At 43.8% G+C, this 22,939-nt stretch overlaps 3 protein-coding genes across 7 annotated transcripts; 1 reads left to right on the top strand and 2 right to left on the bottom strand.

Annotated features, from left to right (window-relative positions):
• Window positions 1-90: 90 nt before the first annotated feature.
• Window positions 91-22,939, bottom strand: LOC6549834. Of its 4 annotated transcripts, XM_015155937.2 has the most exons (7): window positions 22,522-22,939; window positions 13,525-14,073; window positions 12,949-13,422; window positions 12,772-12,893; window positions 1,320-1,437; window positions 1,131-1,259; window positions 91-764 (listed from the first exon to the last, which is right to left on the bottom strand). In XM_015155937.2, exons 2-7 carry the CDS (start codon window positions 14,008-14,010, stop codon window positions 300-302), a joined length of 1,794 nt encoding a protein of 597 aa, XP_015011423.1. In that variant the 5' UTR covers window positions 14,011-14,073; window positions 22,522-22,939; the 3' UTR covers window positions 91-299. The 4 variants fall into 4 exon arrangements, with proteins under 4 accessions (XP_015011423.1, XP_026838387.1, XP_026838388.1 ...); XM_026982586.1 differs by having other exon boundaries at window positions 1,131-1,437; XM_026982587.1 differs by lacking the exons at window positions 12,772-12,893; window positions 12,949-13,422; window positions 13,525-14,073; window positions 22,522-22,939 and adding an exon at window positions 1,611-1,779.
• Window positions 1,819-5,892, top strand: LOC6549836 (protein phosphatase 1H). 2 transcript variants are annotated; one of them, XM_026982585.1, is made up of 3 exons: window positions 1,819-2,482; window positions 3,637-5,102; window positions 5,360-5,892. In XM_026982585.1, exons 1-3 carry the CDS (start codon window positions 2,136-2,138, stop codon window positions 5,473-5,475), a joined length of 1,929 nt encoding a protein of 642 aa, XP_026838386.1. In that variant the 5' UTR covers window positions 1,819-2,135; the 3' UTR covers window positions 5,476-5,892. The 2 variants fall into 2 exon arrangements, with proteins under 2 accessions (XP_026838386.1, XP_026838385.1); XM_026982584.1 differs by having other exon boundaries at window positions 5,357-5,892.
• Window positions 8,085-12,236, bottom strand: LOC6549835 (ribosomal protein S6 kinase 2 beta). Its single transcript, XM_026982583.1, has 2 exons — window positions 9,659-12,236; window positions 8,085-9,420 (listed from the first exon to the last, which is right to left on the bottom strand). The coding sequence occupies exons 1-2, from the start codon at window positions 11,817-11,819 to the stop codon at window positions 8,837-8,839; spliced, it is 2,745 nt and encodes a 914-aa protein (XP_026838384.1). The 5' UTR covers window positions 11,820-12,236; the 3' UTR covers window positions 8,085-8,836.

The raw sequence follows: 22,939 nt of genomic DNA, 5'->3' as shown, positions 1-22,939 counted from the left end.
TTACATGCAAAAGCCGCCAAACATTTCGGTTAGTGTTGTATCTGAAATTCGGTTATGTGCAATAATCTTTGTTAGCAGCCATCTCAATAATTTGTTTAATATATCTTTATTCGATTCATATTTATGTGTCTTAAAACTATACGCATATGTACGTACATTGATAAAGTTATGGATAGGACTAAAAAACGGGTAAATTATCTGACAAAGCCTCACCACGATGGGGCATCGTCGTCGCTCCGTGGAAATAATATATACAATAGTCTGGGAAACTGGGTCCTGTGAAGCGGAAGCCCTTTTCGTCACATCACCACATCCCGGCAAACGATCTTCGTTTTGGAAGATGCCCTCTGACCGCCGTACAAGTCCGACGAGGCGGACGACGAATAGTCGACGTGACTGCCCGCCTGTGACTGTTCCTGCCTGGCCAAAAAGCTATCGGCTATGGCTCGATCAAGACCCGTATACTGGAAATTAGGAGCACCGTCCAGGACATCCGCCTCCGATTTGCGGCGCTGCCGGCGATTGGCATCCGACTTTCCCGCCCGTCGCCGCCTTCGCTGTCCATTGATCTCCGCCGACTTGGTGCTCTTGTGCGTCCGGTACGTCCCGCTTAGGCTGGCCGGGTGAGCGTAGAGCACGGATCCGGGCCCGGGTCGCATGTAGGGAAGGGTCATCCCACGGTACTGCGGCGGCACCGGAAGCAGAAGTCCGGCACCTGCGCCCGGCGGCGGAGGTGGCAGGCGTGTTGGTGGTGGTGGTGCCATCTGAATATAATTTTTCCAGCAAAAATTAAGTTTACAATTTTCAAAAAATGTATAATCTAATTCATTATTTGGGAGTAAACTATTCCTTTTAATGCCGGAAGGGCTTAGAAAATCAGATAACAACTTGAAATTGAGTTGAAACACCTCCGGAATATTCAATAACAAGAGCCAGAGCCTGGTTCATATTTCTAGAAAACATAACACTAACTAGAGTACCAACAACGCCATATTTCTAGTCCAAATTGGAACAAATTCGAACTAGTGTTCCTCAGTTAAATAACCAGAACATGCAAGATTACTAGGAACATATTACTTGATAGGTTCACCCTTTCACGCGCGGATTCGGAATCTCAGGATTCAGCTTACCCCAGTGCCGGCGGTGGAGGGAATGAGCATGATCTGTCGTGACGGGGGCGTCAATTTGCGGACTGTGGGCGGAAGGCTTCCCATTTGGGCGGCATACATCCACATGGCCGCCAGCTTCTCGGTGTTCACCTGCAAGAAACGAAGGCGCATTAGGAAATGCCCCACTGTACTGAACAGAATCCTGCCCACCTTTTCACTGCCATTCAGAGACATCGCCTTGATGTACTGGTCCACCTTCTGTTGGTTTAGAGCGATTCCCGAAGCATTCGACTTGATAATCACGTCGCGGAGCTCACTGTGTTCCGATCTGCAATGAAGTAAAGAAGTGTTTTAGTCCTCTCCGGAATTGAAGCGAAATAAACTTATTTGGCAATTAAGCAGCTATTAAAATATCGATATGGGTTCATAGTTTATGACGCCAATTTTAAAAACCGGCATTTTTAGCATTTAAAAACCAGCATAATACAAAAAATCTCGAACTTGAAATTCTCATTGTTATTCCGAGACGATAGATGTTTTATGCGTCGAAATCAAACTACCACCTAAAGCTTTTTTATATTTAAAATAAAAACAATGTAAACAAATGCAAACAAATGTAAATGCGTTTTTCTAATATAACTGTAAATTAAATTACTAGGTAATTTGGTATTTTTCACGCTGCACCGTTGGTATTTTGAGAACCCGCGTGCACGGCCACACTGTGCGCTAATCGATTTGCTTTGTATAAAAAACACACCATAAATCCGCAAAGTTGTCGCCGATTAGCGCAAAACTCGCTTATCCCCGCAGCTCAGTGCACAAGTTCGAAGAACCCACGTCGCCGTATATACAAACCAGCAACCAATATAGCCGATAAGCCCAATATATCAAAAATCGAAGCGAATCAAGTGGAAGAAGAAGCAGCACAAAAACAACGCAAGCTCGCCACGTCAGTGGGAGTGAGCGAGAGCGCACAAGAGTAGCGTACGGGAGTGAACGAGAGAGCGAGAGGCAAAAAGAACGAAAATGTTTAGTAACTTTAAGGAGCGCATTATTTCGGCCATAGCGCCCGACTTGCCACCCCTGCCGGAGCGGGCCATTGGCGCTGGAAGCGGCCACCATCACAGCTCGCCACACCAGCGACTCCGGTTCGGCGGTTCCGGCGGGCAGCCAATGCCGGACAAGTTCCCTTATGCTCGGCCGCCCTTTCTGCAGCTTCTCACGCCGGACGAACTCCGCGCCTCGGCGGACCACAACGTGCGGCCCATCATCGTGCCGCGGGACATCAACCTCCTGCCCTGGGGCACCGGATACGCCGAGTGCGTCAATTCCGGAAAGTCCGAGTGGAACGAGGACCAAGGCGCCTTCTACCGGTGAGTGGGGCAGCCGGTGGTTCTATTGATCGCCACAGTGTTCTATTGATTTTACTAGGATTTTGATCCGCACCACCAAATGCCCACCACACATGGTTTATCACTTCCTATCGTTATCTATTTATTGGTTTACGTTTCCTGGTTCATCTATGGGACATTACTGTATGTACATATGTATATATTAAAGAATGTATTAAGTCCGGGGAGATTTCTCAATCAAGCAGACATCGATTTTGCTGGGACCGTGCTGGAACTGAAAAACACTTCTATGTGGACATTTTTCTTGAGGCAATAAATTGCTTGTATTTACTATAAATTAATTTGACAGTCTCAGCAGGATTTCCCTTCGCACTCTTCTTTTTGTGCTTATTTTTTCGTATCTGTTTGTTTACACTGCCCTCACTTTCTAGAGAAGCAATACTTAAAGGAGTATAAATGCATTTATAAGGTCTTACATACGCAAAACATGCAATTTTGAAGGCAAAAGTGGCAGAAGACAATGAAGGTGAAATAACAAAATCATTTGAAGATTATATATAAGGACATATTATTATTATTATATACATATGTATATAAAATTATATATAATATACATATATACTTGCATACATTTTCTCTGTCACTAATGGCGGATGAGTCTTAAGCTGCCTTCTATACGACTATGTACCGCCCCTTTCATTCGGATTTAAAAATTCCTCTTTAATTTGGTTGCAGGTGAAGTGAATGTTTCCCTTGTTCTTTACATAAAATACCTTGTTATAGTGTACGTTGTAGATATTTGTCGAGGGTTGCGCCACTAAAACTGAACTCGTGAGGTTTATTCTTAGAGATAGATGTATTTGTTTTAAATGTTTTCTTAGTAGCTGGTGTCACATGTCCCAGAGAACCAACTAAGATTTTTGTTTACACATGTTGAAGATAGTGCTTAGAATTAGTGTATGCCACTATTTGAACAGTATGCATGTTTAAAATCAATAATTTGCCGCATGTGGAACATACGGTATCACTTTGCAAAGTGATTTTGTGGAATAAACGTAAAGAATAGCTGAAAGCTGATATGCTAAATTGAGAGTTTTGATAAGCCATATTCATATTTTAATGAATCTTGAATAAATTGCCAAGAAACTAAGCTCTTGTATTTTTCCCATACCCAGGCAAGTTCTTTCGGATCCGGAGCATAAACACCCAGATCTCCCATACACATACTTCGGCATTTTCGACGGACACGCCGGATATGGAGCCGCACTGGCCGCCTCGCATCAGTTTCATCACATCCTGCACGAGAAGCTAGTGGACTGTCTGGAGCTGCTCCTGCCACGGGATGCGGAGGCCACCAACGGTGGGGGGGATGGCACCAAGCTGAATCCCACGTTTCCGCACCCTATTTACTTCCAGCGCCGGGTGACCAAGGATGAGCTAATCATCGGGGCGCTGGAGAGTGCCTTCTTCAACATGGACTCGCTGATAGCGCAGGACAGCGATCGTTATCGAGATGCCGGGGGTTGCACCGCCTGCGTTTCTTTGTTTATCGATGGCAAGATGTATGTGGCGAATGCCGGAGACTCCAGAGCTGTGCTCTGCCAGCGGCGTGCCACTCCGGAGAGGCCACAAACAAATACTGACTCTGGGATCGAGCCGGATCCCTTAGAAGCCAGCTGTTATCCAGTGCCGTACTCGGCGGACCACACGCCTGAAACTGAGCGCGAACGTCTACTGAATGTGGCCAGATTGAAGCCTCACCTCATGGGGAAACATTATGTGGCCATGGAGTACGCAAAGCGGCCGCACATCAAGGACATGGGCCAGCGCATTCTCTGCCGCCAGGGCACCATGCGCGGCTGGACATACAAGACCCTGACCATGGAAGATCTCTGCATGCCGGTGGTCAATGGCGAGGGAAAAAGAAGTCGCTTGCTGGGTACGCTGGGGGTCACGCGCGGCTTTGGCGATCACGAGCTGTTAGCTATCAACACAGGTATTCAGATAAAACCATTCCTCACGCCTCACCCCGACGTCAGGCAACGGGATCTCACACAGGTGGTTTCCATTCCGGATGAGGACAACCGCGATGGCGACTACGGTGTTCTCGTCATGGCCACCGATGGCCTGTGGGATGTGTCCGAAAATGAGGCCGTTTCACGCACCGTCTTCCAGACGCTCTCCAAATATCCAACGGAGAAACATCGCTATACGATGGTCGCCCAGGAGCTGGTGGCCCGTGCTCGTGGCAAAATCAACGACTCCGGGCATTGGCGACTCGCAGATAGCAAGGCTGCAGCCACTGTTGATGACATCTCGGTGATTGTGATCCCAGTTTGCCAGTATTACAAGGAGCACGTCGAGTGGACGCAAAATTACAAACGAGATCTCGAACATCGCCGCCGCCAGGCCCAGGCCAATATGGCCCAGGAAGCGGTCAACGTGCTCAATGGCGTAATTGCCGAGGAAGCCCACGTGGTCGAAGAGGAAGAGGAAGGCGAAGTGGTTGTACATGAGGCCAGGACCTCTCACAAGCAAGCGGAAGCTTCAAGGCGAGTGGACGGCGCGGTCGATGACACCCTGGTGGTAGAGTTGACCCCTTCGCTGGAGCAAGTTCAGCTTAAGGACCCGGATTTAGCGGGTGAGCAAAAACTCCCAAGCTAACACGTAAACAATAGTTCTTCAAATGAAGTCGTTAAAAAGGAATCAAGCTTATTAATTGCCTCAATCACAGTTGATCACCTATACTTGCTATATTTTGCTTATCAAGAACCAACGTTAACTGAATATTTCTATAATAAAATGTCGATTTAGCTCCGATATACCAAGAATTTAGTCATAATTTTATGCAAGTTTACCCTAATGAGAGCACGCCTAACCAATTTTACTTTTCAGCAGCCGAGTCCAGCAAGGAGAAAGTTAATGATAAGGACAAAGAGGCGTCGACGACGCGACAGCAGTCCCAGCAACAACAACAGCAACAGAAGGGTCGCAAGGGCAAGGGCAAGCACTAGGACGAAGGTCCTGCCACACAGGCCGATACATTAGTCGTAATTAGACACAGCAATATTTGAACGGATACAGATACAGATGCGGCAGTAGTAGGCACATCTATATTTTTGTACACTTCACACGAGGACGAATTCAAAACATTCAAAGTTTACATAATTTGCTTATGTACAACCCAAAACAAAACAAAACAGAAACGCAAGTCAACTTAATTAAACTGTACAATAATTTGCTGTAATGAAGTGTATTTATTTTACCCGAAAAGATTGATAGATGAACAAAGCCCCACAGTAACGGAGGCGATATTTTCAATTACACAAATCAAAACCTTATGATTCCAAATGAAAACAAAACCGTAATTTAAGCTGCGTATAACATAAACAAAACTATTAAAATAAAACAACCATATTGTTAACTAGAAACAGACGACAGAATTATTGGGATAAATGAGCAGATACACAAGTATTGGCTGTATGCCAATTCCTTCGTTCGATTCCTTCGTTCTTTGTAATCAGTGGCCTTCTCGTATGTATGGATGTATAAACTTCATAAATAAGTAACTTTTGTTTGCATTAAAAACCCCTTTATCAAGGGTTTTTTATCTTTTGTCTCTTAATCAAGCCAAAAAAAGGGTAAACGACACTACAATAAAAATGTATCATGCGTAATCCCTATTAGATCAAAACAATTTCGAACCGTTTATTTTTATTTATTTTTCAATTAATTTCATTCGTTTTGGTTTGAAAAATGCAACTTTACAATAACTTCGAATCGGTTTAACTTAATTTGTTTATTAATTCAATTAATCATATCGGAATTCGTTCAAAGGTGTGTCTTAGGTCTGGAAGCTGTTAAAATCTACTAAGAAAATATATTTACGCATTCATATATATGATTTTGACATATATGTTTTGGGGAATTTAGCGAGAGCTGCCTTCAAAAGTTAGCTTTTATTGTGTACTTAAACTGTCTTTTGTCTCTGTCTTCTTTGTGCAAGCCGAACATTTGCTAACGAACAGTTCGGAATAATTAACAGATAATTACAGTTTTTGTCATAGTAGGCCACTTTTGTAAAGGAGTTTTACGATTTAAGTATGAGTTTTAAATAAATAATTGTGCCGCAAGACTGAAATTTCGCTGCAATAGATTTCGCACAAGCCCGTGCACTGAAATCTTATTTCCGCCTGTAACTATTTGCTTGTTTCATAATTGAATCCATTAAAATACAAAGCAGGGAAACGCATCCCTTCGAATTGGTAGTCATCATTGCAAGACGATGTACTTAAGTATAGATTATTGCACAAGCAACATATTCTGCAAAAGTTTATCATAACAACTATAAAGCGAAAAGGTTCTTCCCAAGATCTTTCGGAAATAGTTTCTGTTTTTTATTGACAATGTGTATACATTGTTTTCACTCCGCAGCTAGCTAATTTAATAAGTATTTTAGGATAACCACACCATTTACCCCCTCCCACCCCTCTCCATAACAGCACTTCTATTCTAGGGATGTTATCTATTTTAAAAATTTGCAAGTTTAACTAACCTTGTTTAGGTGGTGTATATATGTATATGAAGTTATTGTTTTGTTTTTTGGTAGCAGTAAGTTCAGTAGTGGCACAGCGCATTAATCCTTTTAGCATACACACACACAAACACACGGGAAGCACGCACACACCCTCCAATACACACACATGCAGCCAAATGAGCCTGGAAATTGTAGGGAAATTTCTGATTTCCAGGTGGCATGCATATGTGGCTTGCTAGAGAATTGGTTTCGATTCACATGGATCTTGTACATAATTAATTCGAGCTTGTTCCATTTTTGCTTGTATTTTATTTTTTTCTTTTCCTTCCAACACAATTTTAACAAGTAGTCCGTGGCAAAAATAAAACAAAAGTAGAATAGCATGCGAAGAGTGAAGTTTGCATAACATCACATTTTTGTTTGCTTTCAAAAGGCAAACAAGTTGTTGGGCAGCAGCTCAGTTTTTTGAGAAATTAGCATAGGCAATTGGAATTCTGCATTAACCCAAGTTGCTTATTCGACACTATCCTATCTGTATCTGGAATTCAGTACGAGTATGATGGATTATCATCGAAGCCCGCTCGATTATCGCGGCTTCGGCTCTAAGTCGGCAAATTGTGGTTTGGAACTTTCTATATATGGTTACAGCGCAAAAAGGTGTGCCGAATGATACAACTTCTGTTGGAAGACTTTAGCAAACTAAGTGGAAAACCAATTCGGTGTTGTCACAACTGTTTCTCGGCATTTTTACGTCTAAACTGTGCATTTCGGGACTATAAGTCAAGTTAGCAGGATGTACGTTTTTAATTACAATTAAATAACAATATGCACCCTTGTGCAGAGTTGGAAAGAACGACGTTTTTTATGTTTAGGGGAATTATTGATAAAATACTCTTCTCTGATATGCTTTGCCTTACAAACCCGAAAGCACAGTTTCCGCTTTTATGTACACATTCTGTATAATATGGTAGTTATGTATATCTTCTGCTTAGTTCTTATTTCATTGTGCAAAATTGACATTCCAAGTAATAATTGTGGGAAACACTTGTTGTTTGATTCTCTGTTTGTTTTTAGACTTATTATTTTTTTACACAGTTTTTTAGGTTCTTTATGTTTTTTTTTTATAGTTTGGCGACAAAAGTTGTTATAATAATATAAAAGGATTGTGGCTCTTATTCTTGTTTTGTGTTTTGTTTTTTTTTTTGTTTTGTTAATACTTTTTCAATTTTCTTTTTCATTTTAATTAATTAGTTAAACAACAATAACACGGTGATGTTGAAAAATTTAGCTACGATTAATTTAATTAAAAATATGTATGCATTTTGTTATAGGTTGTAAACTTGTGTGTGCGAGAGGCTTAACTTCACTTTCCAGTTTGGTATAAATATTGTGGCATCAGGCATCATCTGGGATGATCTTGCGCCACATGCACACACGCTCTCTAGTCCCTTGCTTTAGGATTAGTTATATAAATAGCTATATATAGATGTATATCCGTATTTGTATAGTTATATATGTGTATATAGATGCCCCGCACATTGCTTTATGGCCTTGGCATATTGGTATGCTTTCATATAAAATAAATAATTAACACTTTAAAATACTTAAAGTTGGGCCGATTCCCCCTAACCCTAAACCACACGCAGCTTGGCGCTGCGGCAGCGTTGGCGAGGATTGCCCAGCGTTTGTGGATGTGAACCAAGCTTGTGCACATTGCCCTTGACAAGACGACGCGGAATGGCACAGCAGCATTGGATTAGAATACTATAGAGTCGGAAAATTAGTCGGATTATCTGCCTCTTGGCCTGGCGCCGCGGACACCATGACGCCGCCCAGGATTAGGAGTGCAGGTTGGCGCGATCTTTGGCCCGCCTCTTGGCCAGCATGGAAAGTTCTACGGGTCCCACATTCGCCGCCTGGGGTATGGCAATAGCCCGGAACGTGGCATCAACAGCTCCTCTTAACGCCATGGAGATGTGATTCTGCTGCTGCTGCTGAGCGCCCAGCGAAAGTTGGGATCCGGGCGCCACTGCATACTCCGTAAGCTGTACGCCGCCGACGAATTGTTCCCGGAGCCAGGCGTGCTCAAGAATTTGCGCCGCCGTTGGCCGATTCTCCGGTACTATGTGTAGCATCTGGCGCAAAAGTTCTTTGGCCGGCACACTGATCAGTGCCCAGCGGCTGCTCGTGAAGTCAATATGTCCGGATCCGATGCGTTTCAGTATCACGTCTGGCGAATCATTTGGAGTGCTGGCGAAAGGCGTTCGCCCGGATAACATGATGTACAGCAGCACACCGAGCGACCAGATGTCGCAAGCCAGGTCATAGCCCTGTCTCTTGAGAACCTCAGGCGCCACAAAATTGGCCGTGTAGCAGGGCGTCATCAGGAGTCCATTGTCCGCGCGCAGCTGCTTCGCGAAACCTGAGTGGAAATCGGAAAGTTACTCCTGCTACCAAGAAGCAATACGCGCACAGAGGAATATAGCCTTGCAGAAATAAAACCTATTTTTTCTGGACTCGAGCTTAAGCGCCACATAATTTAGCAAACAAATAATAGTAATATGAACTCATAATTACGATAGTTAACCTTTTAAAGTAAATCGTGGAAAATAACTGCAAGGCTATATTTAAAGATTTAACTGTTTCCGCTGCAAACTCACCCAAATCGCAGAGCTTCAGGGTCTCGGGAGTTTGCCGCATGCTGGCATATATCATATTCGAGGGCTTGAGATCCCGATGGACCACGCCATGTTCGTGGAGATATGCCACCGCAGATGCAATTGTCCTTAGAACAGCGCCCGCCTCACTCTCGCACATCTGACCCACGGCAAGTATGCGATCGAGTAGCTCGCCACCCTTCAGCAGCTCCATCACGAGGTAGGCGGATCCCGCATCCTCGTAAACGGAGTACAGAGTGACGATATTTGGGTGGTTGCCGTACCTCAGCATAATCTCCACCTCCTCCCAGCAATCGGCGGAAGTGGATGTGGATGCGGCGGCCACAGCTGCCTTTTCGATTACTTTAACTGCATAATGTTTCTTGGAGGCCCGATGCTCGCACAGCCGACAAACCGAAAAGGTTCCACGTCCCAGTTCTTGCAGCAGATTGTATTCCGCATGGAAGTTTCCGGGAAGAACACCAGGTAATGTTCGAGGGGCTCCCACGGGAGCAGCAGGAATAGGAGCTATACTATGCAGCGGACTGGCGCTGTTGGAGCAGCTATTCGAGCCGGCACCCTGACCTTCCAGGAGGACAGGAGCCACAAAGCTGAACCCGCGGAAGATCTCATGGGCAGATGCGGAGATCGGACCACCCGGCGAGTCCCTGGGAGACTTTGAGGTGTACTCCACATCAAAGTAAAAGGCGTCGTCACGGCTAACCGCCGGTATGAAAGGCGGACGCACCTGCTTCCGCTCTAGCCTCACCCAGTCGATGGTGGCGAAAAAGCAGTGCGCCTTGATGTCCAGAATTCCTTGGGCACCCGCTCCCAAACGATTCTGGGGGTTCCTTTTGAAGAGGGCCCGCAGCAGGGACTGTGCCTCCGGCGATAGATTCTCCGGCATGCCCAGCTTACTTCTAAGGATCTGATTCATAGTCTCTTGGCGGGTTTGGCCATGAAAAGGTAAGTTCCCTGTTAGCATTTCGTACATGAGCACCCCGAAACTCCACCAATCGGCGGCAAAATCGTGTCCCTTTCGGTTCACGATCTCCGGCGCCATGTATTCCACGGTTCCACAAAAGCTATAGGTTTTTGAGCCATCCAAAGGCTGCTTGGATAGACCGAAGTCCGTCAAGGCTATATGGCCATGCTCATCCAGTAGAATATTTTCCGGCTTCAGATCCCTGTAGATAATGCCTAGCGTGTGCAGGTGATTCATAGCTAGCGCCAGTTCCGCCAAATAGAACTTGACATCTTCTTCCGTAAACATTACTTCTTTCGACAGACGGGTAAACAGATCACCGCCACGAAGAAAATCCAGTATCAAGTAAAGTTTTCCGGGTGTTTGGAAGGCATAGTGAAGACGTACGATGAAGGCATGGCCCACGTCCGCTAGTATTTTTCGTTCGTTGGTGCTCCTTACGCGATCTTTTACTTTAAGGGTGGCCTTCTTGAGCACCTTCATGGCGTAGAGTGTTCCGGCATCCTTGCCTATGATTTTTCGCACCAGGAACACCTTTCCAAAGCTACCTTCGCCCAGGACACGCAGGAGTTCGAACTGCGAGGGATCGGCCTTGTCGTGACCCTCCTTAATCACTTCCTTAAGCTCAAATTCGTCTTCGGTTTCGTCGAGGGGCTCGGCATCTTCTAAATCAGGTGCACTTCGCCCAGCAGCCCCTTCTCTCCTACAGCCAGTTTCTACTCCTCCCTGGGACTCGGAATCACTCAGCTCCATAAGTTCTGGCGGCGGGCACAGTGTTCGATGCGTCGGTCTTTCTCTAGCGGAATCCACGTCTGCTGCTGGTGAGATGTGATGCTGCTCGAGGGCCGCCTGCAAAGCAGATTGCTGTTGCACCTGTTGCAGCTGCTGGCGGCGCTGCGATGATGTCACAGTGGTCACCGAGGAGGTGACACCGCTGCTGCCTCCACCACTCTCTTCGTCCTCGGTGGGCGTGTGCTCCATGGGCGTGACCGCCAGGCTGCTGCAGCCGGACGAGGTAATTTGCATGCGCTGGCGCAGCTGCAGACCCAATCCGCTGCTGCTGCATTGCTGCTCCGCATTGTTGTTGCTGCTGGTGGAGGACACATGCTGATGCTGCTGCTGTTGCTGCTGCTGCTGAGGCTGCTGGCGGAGATCCTTTTGGGAATCGGCCAGCGGCATGACTTCGATGGCTGCTAGCGTTGTACGGCAGCTGCTCCTGGTGGTTCCTTCGCTTCCAGATACTGCTGCACAATTTTAGCCAGCTAGAGCCCGAGTCCCAACTGCGTTTCCAACTCCTCCTCCTCCTGCTGCTGCTGCTGCTGCTGCTGCTCCTCCTCCTCCGAGCTCTGCCCGTTTCCGATTTCTCTTTTCTTTTTATTACTTCCGCTGCGTGGGCGTCGCTGTCGACTGCGCTGTTGCTTCTCCGGGTTTCTCTGGTTTTCGTGCTGCCCTTACGGCCACCAAGCAGCGCTTTCCTAATGCGCCCTCGTTTCGTACGCCGCCTGCTTTACTATCCACTTCGCAATCCGCACAGCTGTGTTGCTTCTTATCACTATTATTTACACATTAACAATAAAGTTTTTTAGAGCTGCAAAAAAATCGATGTTACCATCGATTACATCGATAGTTTCCGTTTTCCGAAAACATCGATTCGCTTTTTTTTTGGCCATATTTTTGAAACGCGTATTCACCAAATTTCTGTTTACACTTTAACACATTCGTTCGAAATTCGAAGTCAATTAAACTCAATTATTATAAAAACTATAGTTTTATAGTTTTTTTAGTTTAATTTTTTTTGGCCCGTGTGACCGTGTCTTGCAAACATACCAAACGTGTAGAAAATACCAACTCGCTATTTAATAACGACAAAATGTTACTTCCTGCATTTACTGTCTAAAAAGCCGTTATTCTCTCTTATTTTCTAGATTTTAAGGGAACTTTCGAGAATTTCGCTGCACAAATACAACAGTTGTGCAGATTAGCTGTATCAGTCGCACCATTCAAATTCAAATTCTAGTAAGCTTGTGGATAACTCACAAGCGCTTTGGTAAACTATAGAAAAACACTGATCATTTTTTTTCATCGCAGACACTAAATCATTGGCATATGTAAAGTGAAATATCATACTCACTTGGTGCAAATCTGAAGGGCGCATCGATAGACAGAGACAATACTGACCACAAAATGAAGAAACAGGGCAAAAATTAGCCCGCAGGCTGCGGAAACCTCGCTGTTGGCATTGATCAGGTCGAACTGGAAAGGATGAAACCATTAAAAACATGCCTCAATGCAGAGAGCGTTGCTGTACCTGTTCGCCTTTTAGCTCCGCCGTTCTGTTGAGATCCCTGGAGAGTCCCACACCGGAAATGGCCAGAGCCAAGGTGCTGCTGGCGATGCAGACCAAGCTGAGGGCCAAAAAGGCTGTCTGGGTTTTGCGCATGCTCACTACTCCGAGGGAGCCCGTAACGGCGGCTATCAACCCCGTCCAGATGCCGCAACCCGCCAGGGAGAGCGCTGCCTCGCGGACGATCAGAAGGGATCCCAGGGCCACCAGCGATATGGCCAGGAGCAACTGGAGAGTGCCCAACACTATTTGCAGTGGAAATGCCGAGCAGCATTCATTGCTCGCCTTCCGCTTGCGCCGATCTTTCGATGAAAGCGATGAGGAGCCACTACCTCCTCCCTCGCTTCCCTCCTTGTACTTTATGAATTCCGGCGGGCAGCGCTGTTTACGGCTGATCCTGGAGTCCAAAGTGTTGGCCCCACTCTTGGTGCCATTCGCCTGCACAGAGGGAAACAGGTATTTGTTACAATATTCAATTGAAATGGAAAGTTAAATTAAAGATTCTAATTCGAGCCAATCACTATTCACTGAATCACCTACCTGGCTTGGGTTTCGCGAAGCCATCGCTTCCTCCAGCTGCTGCTTAAACTCTTGGTGCGAAATCAACTTGGGCTTATTGTCCTCATCCTTGTTAGCCTTGGATTTTTCCGCATCCAAGTCTAAGGCGGCGGATAGGAGTTTCACCGCTGGCGGCTTTTCATCGTAGACGGGACTCGAATAGATGTGACTCTGGGCATCCTGACGCGCCTGCTCGCGATCCTCCTGCTGTTTCCGATCCTCATCCCTTTGCAGCATGCCAATTTGCGAGTTGGTCAGACTTCCTGATCCCGCCATGTTTGTGGTATTCGTGCTCTGCTCGATGGTGGTCACCACCTCATGGAGTTCCTCACGATTCAGGCTGCGATCCACAATGGTGTCCATGCTGCCGGTGGTGGAATCATGAGAGTCAATGGTGCGGGCCGGCGATGCCGAGTGCCGGCCACTGAAATCTCCACCGCCAGGCTGCTGATTACTGGTCTCTATCATTGCTGCTGATTGGTTGAGATGATTGGGTATGATGATAGGTGGTGTCACTGATTCATTGACAAGCTGCAGGCAGAAGAGAACATTTAATTGTTAAAAAGTAATATTAAGAGTAATATTTATTATCGCTTTAAATATGTAAAGACAAATCGTTTAGTATTACTATAGAAATAATTTGATTTAGAAACTTTTTTTATAATTACATATTAAAAATGGAGATACACTTATGCAATGCTAAAACCTCCATATTCACATGTAATCGTATTTTGTTTAAGTCAATACCCAATGTCAGGAAAAAAATGTATCGCCTAATGTGAATGATAAAAGAATAATGTTCTTTTAGAAAACCTATGATAGATATTCTCATAGGTTTTGATTGCTGCCGAGTGTAGCAAACTTGTGCTCTGAACCCTCGCCACAGCCTATGGATTAGCGACTCGACAGCGATCACCCCGCGGCATAGCAGGTTCGTTGCCAGAGTCTTTTGTTTGGCGCACACACTTTCGAAAGGCGCACACTTATCGCTTACTTATCCGCCGATCGATTGCCTTTTGGCATTCATCGATCACTTGATTGATCTTTTCATTCGCGGTTTGGTCGCATATTTGCTGCAATAATCGCCAATTGTCGGCCAATATTAATCCACTTATGATACCTGCTCAGAATCCGATCCAACACACTCATCGTGTGTCAACCGGCTGGCAATGCCAGTATTCTGCCTTGGAACACCTTGACATTTGCCTGCCTGAGTTGCTGGTCGGTTGTCATTGTGCTTGGCTTCTGCGAACCGGTTAGCACTTTGTTGGCAATTAAACAAAACTGAAACCGAACCCCCAACTGAAATCGAAAGCCGAAAAAACTTTAAATAGCTTGACAACGAACACAAAAGGTACACAAAGTGTACATTCCCTAAATAATAAAAAGCTATACTACTTTTTTAGCAATTTCCTCTTCAAAAATTATTTTTATGTTGTTCTTTAGTTATGATATAATAAAAAATCGTTGTGAAATAACTATAACTTTTTAATAACTTTACTATAAGATGTTATATCTTAATATATGTATAAAAAATGTATATAAATTTCAAGTTAGTGCTTTTTAAACAAGATTTAATATAAGCACTTCAATTATTTAACATTACCTACAAATTAAGGAGTTAAAACTTTATACTTTTTTAAGTTTTATAAATTGATAATGGGTAATCCTTGCAAATACGTTCTCCGTCCATTTTAAGCAGCCGTTAAACGCTCTTTAAGAAGGGGGTGTGGCATGGTTTTGTTGCGGGGGGCATGGGGTCGCATTGTTTCGGCGGTACCATGCGACGTATGCGCGATATCGTTTGGAGGTAAACCACTTAAATGGCATCTGATATGGCAAATTGTGTGGTGCAAGTGGCAAATTGGCTGCTATCTAGGGGAGTGGAGCAAGTACAGCCCTGAAGTAGTTATCAGCTGAATAACAAAAAGTAAAGTAAATAACCTTTTAACCAAAGCGAACCAGAAATTACCTGACAAACACAAGCATCAAAGAATAAACATAAAAACTTTTCCCTTCAGGACCTAAATAAAAACAAAGTTATCCAGCGTAATCAGCCTTTAACTTATATTACATTCTTCCAGAAAACCTAACAATGTCGTTTTCCGATTTATAACCAGTTAAAGTACTTGTAATGTATAAAATATAAGCATCTCCTAAATAAAAGACACGCTGGAGACAGAAAGGCCAGCTTATTGATTCCACCTCCGCTTAGGAACTAAAACTAGGTCTTTAAATGCTTAAGGCAAATGCAAAACTTGCCTCTGTTTGCTGTTGACATTTCGCCACTTGCAGTGAGTAAGCAGACTTTTTCCCCCGACTTCCACCGATTTTCCCCGCTCTTGCAACGACGACGACAAAGCTTTTCACTGTCCCAAGTCCGGCTGGTCATTTGTGGCACTTTTCATTTTCACTGTTGTCGCCTTGGCAGCAATTAGGCGTAATTGGCCAGACACACACCGCCATAAGTGTACGGCTCGCTCTTCAATTAGCACTGGAACATTTACCCGGCTGCCTTCGATTTGGCTTCGTAACCCGCCATTCCCCTCCAGCCTTTTAATCCGAAGTGCTGTTTTCCATTTTCCGAACGCAAATACACCAGAGGCCATTCCCACACTCGCAAGTGCTGCCTACTTTTTAAAGCCAAGTGGTTGCACCAAGAGGTCGTATTGGAGAACGTTTTTTAGTTTATCAAACAAGATACTAGAACAAGATTGTTCTTCTGTTAAAAATACAAATGTGGCAAAGTAGTTTCTAAGGCATAATATTTGTGGAAACTGCTGAGTGGAGTAATTAAGAGAAAGTATCGCGAAATATGGGCGTAAAAGCCAAAGAGCTCATTGCTTTTAATATGTTAAATACTTGCTGCAATATTTAGTGGCCAACACTGTTGCCAAACAGCAGCTGTTGCTGCACTCGAAAATCGCCCAAGCGCTGAACCAAGAAAACCGCGGCTGCAACACCAGAAAAAAACGCAAAAAATCCAAATTTGCCGATAAATTAGCACAGCAAATAACCGAAAATAACCGAGAGATAAAGATAAACAGTGGGACTATAACAAGCTAAATGCCTTACAGTTGCTCTATTTTAGAATGGGTTGCAGGTGGAAAAATTCCTAGTTAAAAAGTTAGCGTAATTAGCCAAGAAAAACTAGTCAAAAATCGCAATTGGACACAAGAAGATTTATATTTCACAACAGTAAGTACAGAATATACATAAAAGAAAATTGAATTAAAGCTGCACCAGCTCCAAGCTCCACTGGCAAAGACAACTTATGAAACAACGTTTGGAACTTTATACAAAATAAAAAAGATTTTTTTCGTGGTGTAACACAGCAGGTTTGCAAAATGTGCAAATAATTTGTTTTGTCTCTAAACGGAAATCTCTCTGCCGTTTTTGGCCAAAAGGGCAAGTCCAACGGAATTATGAGAAGATGAAAATAAAAGAAAGAAGGGGCCGAGGGTAGAAGGAGCTGGTGGCTGGTTGATGGCCATGATGACCATGACGGCGTGAGGGGAAGTGGGATGTCGATAGTTTTCCTGAAAGCAAAATTGCACCGGTTTGGCTGCGGTCAGCTACGCCGTCTACAGATGTATGTATATACCTGTATTCGATGTAGATATATCAACACTTTCACTGGCCGGCTTCCCATGTTGGCCATAATTTTGGTGGCCAATTGATTGACATACACCAATTTTCGCCCAACTATTTTTTAATGGGAGCCAGCTTGAGCGGAGGATTTCCTCACATTATCGACGTTGCCTCTCCAGCGGAACCAAATAGAAATAACTTTTCGAAACCATTTCTTGCATGCCCGCCACTGAGGCAATCTATTGGATTTCCTAATTATTCACATATCGGTTCGTTGTGCCTCCCATTGCTTTTTCGGCTTAAACGAAATTGAAACTTTGCAAATGTGATTAAAGTTATGACAGCTGCAGCCAAATTTGGAATGCTTGCGCAGCGTTGAGCGTGGTTTAAATTATGCATTGAGGCAAACGCCAAGGAGGGCGCACTAGCCGAACGGTAAAGATTCAGATACTTTGCAGCCCACATGAGTCCCAGCAGACGATTCTCCCTGTTCACATAACTTAAATCGCACAGATGGAGAATCGCTCCATGCATTCAGGTGATAATATTTCATTTTAAAACTTGGAGATTAAATCTATAATTTATTTACATGGGTATTATCAACTAACAAAATGATTATCTATTTAAGCACGCATTAACACAATCACTGCAAGCACGATAAACACAAATAACAATTATTAATCACGGTTTCTGTTGAGAATGTTAAAAAAACTTAAGTCCAAACAGCCCACCCTTTCCACTGCAGACACTTCAAGCAGCTGTGGCTGCTCAGAGTTTTGAGTGCGGCTAAATGTTTTTAGATTTTGGGAGCGAACGTTGCACAATCAACTTTGAAGCTGTTTAGATTTTACATATTCTAAATGCACTACACGATTTTTATTTGCTAGGAAAATATGATTGGTTTATTTGGCAATCAAACGTTCCTTTGCAAAATTCCTTACAAACAAGCGATCAACAATTGGGTAGCCGAAGCAAAAGACACCTGCAAAAATAGGAAAATAAAAACAAGCGTTTCGCGTATGTGAAAATTCCCACAACATTGACTGACTGACTGATTGACTGCCTGACTCATGGCAAATATAGACAAAGTCAAGACACGAGATGCAGTTGCAGATGACGGAGCTTCCTGCTACCCACGCAATCGTGGCTACTTGCTGTATCCATGGTATTGTGGCTGATATTATGTGATTATATGTGATGCATGTTTACGTCGCCGTTGCCTTAGGTAATTAAAACGCCGCCTGCCGTGACAGACGAGCGACAAAGGCAAATTAAAATATCAAGAGAGCACGTGCAACAATAACAAATAACTGTGAAATGTGACACTGCAGCAGAAACTTGCAACACCTGAGTTGCTGTGCGTTGCATCACCAACATCTTTGTAATTATCATCGTCAGCCGCAGACAACAATCAAGGAAAACAATCTTAAGAACAATCCGATGGCAAATGGAGCAGGTACTTCAAAACGAGGAGTGGGAGACAACAATCAAACCGCTTGACAACTGTTTGACTAAACTGCGCTCCATTTGCTAATAAGATCAAGAACAACCGCGTCGGGAGACATACCTCTTGCAGCAAGTTCGTTGTCTAAGTCATTCGTTTGCGGGGGTAATTTATGTGTGCACAATCTGTGGTATCGCTGGAAAAATAAAACTTGGCCCAGCATGTTCTGCTCATAACATCATAAAATGTTAAGGAAACTACATGATTCAAATAAATGTAATTATATTGAATATAATTATAGCAATGCGATCTACTCATTCTTTCTTGCACATTTTTGCATTTAAAACAAAAGGTGCTTTTTTCTTACAATTTTTAAGTGATGACGATCTCTTAAAAAAACAAAATACCTTAGGTATTATTACATATGTATATCTAGTACCTTCTACTTCAGCACAGTTGCAGTTGGCCCACTGTTAGATCTGGAATGCATGCAGCTCAAACTCTCCGCTTGAGGTCTCTTAACCCACCACGCCACTCTTAACCCCGCCAGGCCGCCAGTCGGTGGTATTTTTCTGGCCTGACATGAGCGGGAGTTAATTTTATGCAGGAATTCGGACGGACAAATGAATTGGAATGCGAATAATTATGATCATGCTGATGATGGTTGCAACTTCGAGCAAAGGCTGATCAATGGGCAAGGGGGGGTTGGCACACACATGGGCTGCATTTGAAATGCACACAAAGGTTGAAATGTCAAAGTATTTAAGTCACACGATCTGAGAGTTGAGAGTCGCTGGCCAGATGACAATTTAGCATTGTTTACCTTTTCGGCTTTGTTTTCTTTTCATTTAGATTCGGATGTTGGCCAACAATGGGTTAAGCGCAGCCTTCAAAATTGTGGTCAGCCTGTAATGCTTCGTTTTTTTGGTTTTTGTTTGTTTTCCTATGGAATTTGGTACCTGACTGTTAATTTTGGCCAATGGCAGCTTTGCGTATACTTAATAATTTATGTTTGATGTTTTTGGGTGTATTTCAAGGAGAGTTCAGCCAATGACAACAAAGTGTGTGTATCCAGTTGTTTTGTAGTTGATTACAAACTTAATAAAAACAAATCCGTATGAAATCATTATTTTTTGTCTTCTAATTGGAGAGGAATATTAATCAAGCCCCAGCTCCGCGCAATTAACAATTTTTTAAGGTATTCGTAATTTATTTGGGCTTATTTAAAAGCTCCAAAAACTGGATATAACACCATTATAACATCACTGCTTTAAGATTTCGGGCTTTGAGCGTTTGATTGGATCTTCGACATATTTTTGCCCTAAAGCTCTAATTCAGTTTTTGTGGACGATTAATTTTCAATCAGCACATTAATGAAAGCTCGTCATGTTACATAAGTGAAGAAGATAGCTATTTAATAACAGCGATCAGTTTTACCAAGGCGACTTTGATATCTGTATCGAACTTGAGCTAATAATGCATTTTTATGTTTATAGGATTTTTAGTTTTATAGGATTTTACTCCAAGATAGAATTTGATTTGCTCGTGGTATTAAAAAAGTTCAAGATTGTTAATTAAATTTGATCTGCGAACTTGCCAGAAATTCACTGGCTGCCGCTTGTCTTCGGGCATATTAGCGTAGTCAGGTGCACAGGCAGTCAAACCGAAAGACTCCGACTTTGTATAGACAATACTTATTGCATACATGGCACATGGTTAGCTCGCGACGTGCCTGCCTAATCTGGTTTGAACAACAATCGTTGCACGCATTCGAATTCGCACTCTCATTGCCCGATCCCCCCGTGAACATGGCCCCATGATCCGCGGTCTCCGCTCCCCGATCTGCGGACAATTAAGGCGGCAAGGTCGTCGCCGTTTGCCGCCGCTGGAATTAACATTCGAAATGACTTCATACGAAAATAATTGCACGAACGGAAAGAGATCAAGCGCTGTGTCTTGCGGAAAGTGGCTGGTGGCTGCAAAATGACTTACGCACTTGCCACAAACGCAAGTACACAAACGAGTGCAACGCACGCGGCTAAAAGCGGCTGGCCGACAGGCCAACTGGATAACTGGATAACAGGCCAATTTATGGCCGAGCTTATGAAAGAGCAAAAAGACCAAAAAGCGGCCACAAAACACAAGACACTACATATCTCGGCCGCAATCAAAACGAATCGAGTCGATTCGAAACGAAACACTTGCCCGATCGCGAGGAAATGAAGTGGCGGGCCAGGCATATCATTAGATCGAACTGTCGATTTTCGGAGGTTGGGCCGAGCAACACTCGAAGAAATGTTGCGAAAACATTCAGTTGACATTCGAGACTCTGACGCTACAGGCTCTACACCTTTTCTGCCTGTGCACCGTGCACTGTGCGTCTGGTTCCCCCTTTCACTTTCAATTAGCCAGTGGGCAGCCGCGGCTTTTTTGGCCTCTTTGCAATTTTCTCGTTTTCGCTTCGCATTTATTATTATTTATAATATGCGCATTTCAAGGAAAAACTTTCGCTGCCAGCAACATTTGGTGTGCTGTGTGTGGTGTGCACTGCATTTCCTGCAATTATCGCATAAGTACGCGTGCTGAGGGCGGAGAATGGAGTGGGGTGTAGTCTTCCCAGACGGATTATGAAACCGAGAGTACACATCCATAAGGGGGTCCACAAATGGATGCACCCATCGCCATTATGCAGAGTGCAACGTATGTGCAAATTTCAATCGAAAAAGGCAGGTGAGGAAATTGCAGTCCCACAAATGCGAATTTCAAGACCCTAAATCGATGAAATCACAGACATTACCGATGATTGATATTGCAATTATCGCAGTTACATACGCATATGAACCTTTCATTGTGATTTTCAAAGAGATGTCTGTTAAATCCTTTGCTTAAACGTTTGATATTAACTTCCACTGCCCATTTGTGGGAAATTGTTGAAAATAAGTTACGTTATTATCTTGCTTTGAAATAAAATGGCAATAAATGCATTTATTCATGCATTTTTCTTAAAGCCAGAACTTTGCGAGCGGGTAGAACATTTCGCAGCCCAAAATCCACTCAAGTTGATCGCGCTTATTATTTGCGGGCAAATCAATTACCCCGATTACTCCGATTGTGACTCACAAGCTGCCTAATTTCAATACTGTGCCTTTAACATTGTTTCCTAACTGCCAAAAGCCATTGCGACCCCGACCGCACAACAATTCCCATCGAATTTGGGCCACAATCCACGACGAAGTCTTGAAAACGAGTGCAGTTTCTTTGCAAAAGTCTTGTCAATCGCCTTTGCTCTTTTGATTATTGTTATTTTGTTGCTGGCCAGCCCGAATAAAACAATTACTTAGAGGATTTACTCCGCAGAATAGAAAGTATTTATGAGCCGTTTTTGCCGTTTTGTTGGGTTGGAAAATTGACAACCTCAAGAGCGGAAGTTTGTTAGGTCTTTTAACGACGTTGCCTCTAGACTTTGAAGCACTTAATGGTCAGCGGGTCGTTTTAGAGCCATTAGAATGCAAAAACATCTCGAAAAATTAGGAAAATGTTGCGCTGTACATATTTAAATGAAACTAGTTACAGGCAACCTTTAAATTTCTAGAGTTCAAAACCTGAGTTTGTGCGAGTGACAGCTTTTGTAGCCCCAGCTTAAGTCAATTAGGCAAAATAAATTTACCGAAGATCAGCCTCTTCAAAAATCGTTGACAACTAGATCACTTAAACCATCTGTACAGTTCAAAGAACATGCACATGTTACTCTGGGCAATCGGTTGATTTTGTGCAATTCCTCAATTGCTCTACAGACTCTATCTGTTGCAAGTTGTCTGCTGATTTTACTGAATATTTTCTGTGTTCCAAGCGGTGTGATGCACCACCTTTTGCACGTGGTTCATGATTGTTGATTTCTTTCATTCGCCACTCTTGTTTTCTTCAGTTTCTCTGTGCAAACTTACGCTAATTGAAGCGGCGTCCGTGGCCTTTGTGTGTATTATTTATTTATTATTGTCTATTTATCAGCTATTTTCTCCTGCTGCGCCTCTGCGTTGTGTTGTGCTGCGATTATTGTTGCTTTATCTCAGGTTGAATGAAATCTGCCCGCTAATTTTTCTGTTGTTTTCGCCGGCAGCGTGCTGCGTGCAATTAAAATTCAACAAATTCCATTTCACTTCAACACACAACTGCAAAAAAATACGTGGGGCGATAAAACAATCGAAGCAGGCGATGAAGCGATCGATTAATCGGCGATTCACACACGGTACCGTTACTCGGCGGCAGACGAAAGCAGAAAGAGAGCGCAAGACAGCGAGCATGCGCGTGCGTGTTTCTCGGCGGCGCGTTCGTTTCCAACTGAAACCAAGTCGATCGCTTCGC

This window comes from Drosophila erecta, unplaced genomic scaffold, assembly GCF_003286155.1.
Source record: "Drosophila erecta strain 14021-0224.00,06,07 unplaced genomic scaffold, DereRS2 tig00000126-arrow-pilon, whole genome shotgun sequence".
Classification (NCBI taxonomy): Eukaryota; Metazoa; Arthropoda; class Insecta; order Diptera; family Drosophilidae; genus Drosophila; species Drosophila erecta.
The sequence above is the reverse complement of the archived record's forward strand: the minus strand, read 5'-3'. Positions and strand labels throughout refer to the sequence as shown.

Coding starts and splice junctions, on each gene's coding strand:
- LOC6549836 (XM_026982584.1), top strand. CDS start 2,136: ATGTTTAGTAACTTTAAGGAGCGCATTATTTCGGCCATAGCGCCCGAC. Junction 2,483..3,636: donor GACCAAGGCGCCTTCTACCG/GTGAGTGGGGCA, acceptor TCCCATACCCAG/GCAAGTTCTTTCGGATCCGG. Junction 5,103..5,356: donor TAAGGACCCGGATTTAGCGG/GTGAGCAAAAAC, acceptor TTTACTTTTCAG/CAGCCGAGTCCAGCAAGGAG.
- LOC6549835 (XM_026982583.1), bottom strand. CDS start 11,819: ATGCCGCTGGCCGATTCCCAAAAGGATCTCCGCCAGCAGCCTCAGCAG. Junction 9,421..9,658: donor CCTGAAGCTCTGCGATTTGG/GTGAGTTTGCAG, acceptor ATTTCCACTCAG/GTTTCGCGAAGCAGCTGCGC.
- LOC6549834 (XM_026982586.1), bottom strand. CDS start 14,010: ATGATAGAGACCAGTAATCAGCAGCCTGGCGGTGGAGATTTCAGTGGC. Junction 13,423..13,524: donor CTTCGCGAAACCCAAGCCAG/GTAGGTGATTCA, acceptor CCCTCTGTGCAG/GCGAATGGCACCAAGAGTGG. Junction 12,894..12,948: donor CGGAGCTAAAAGGCGAACAG/GTACAGCAACGC, acceptor CATCCTTTCCAG/TTCGACCTGATCAATGCCAA.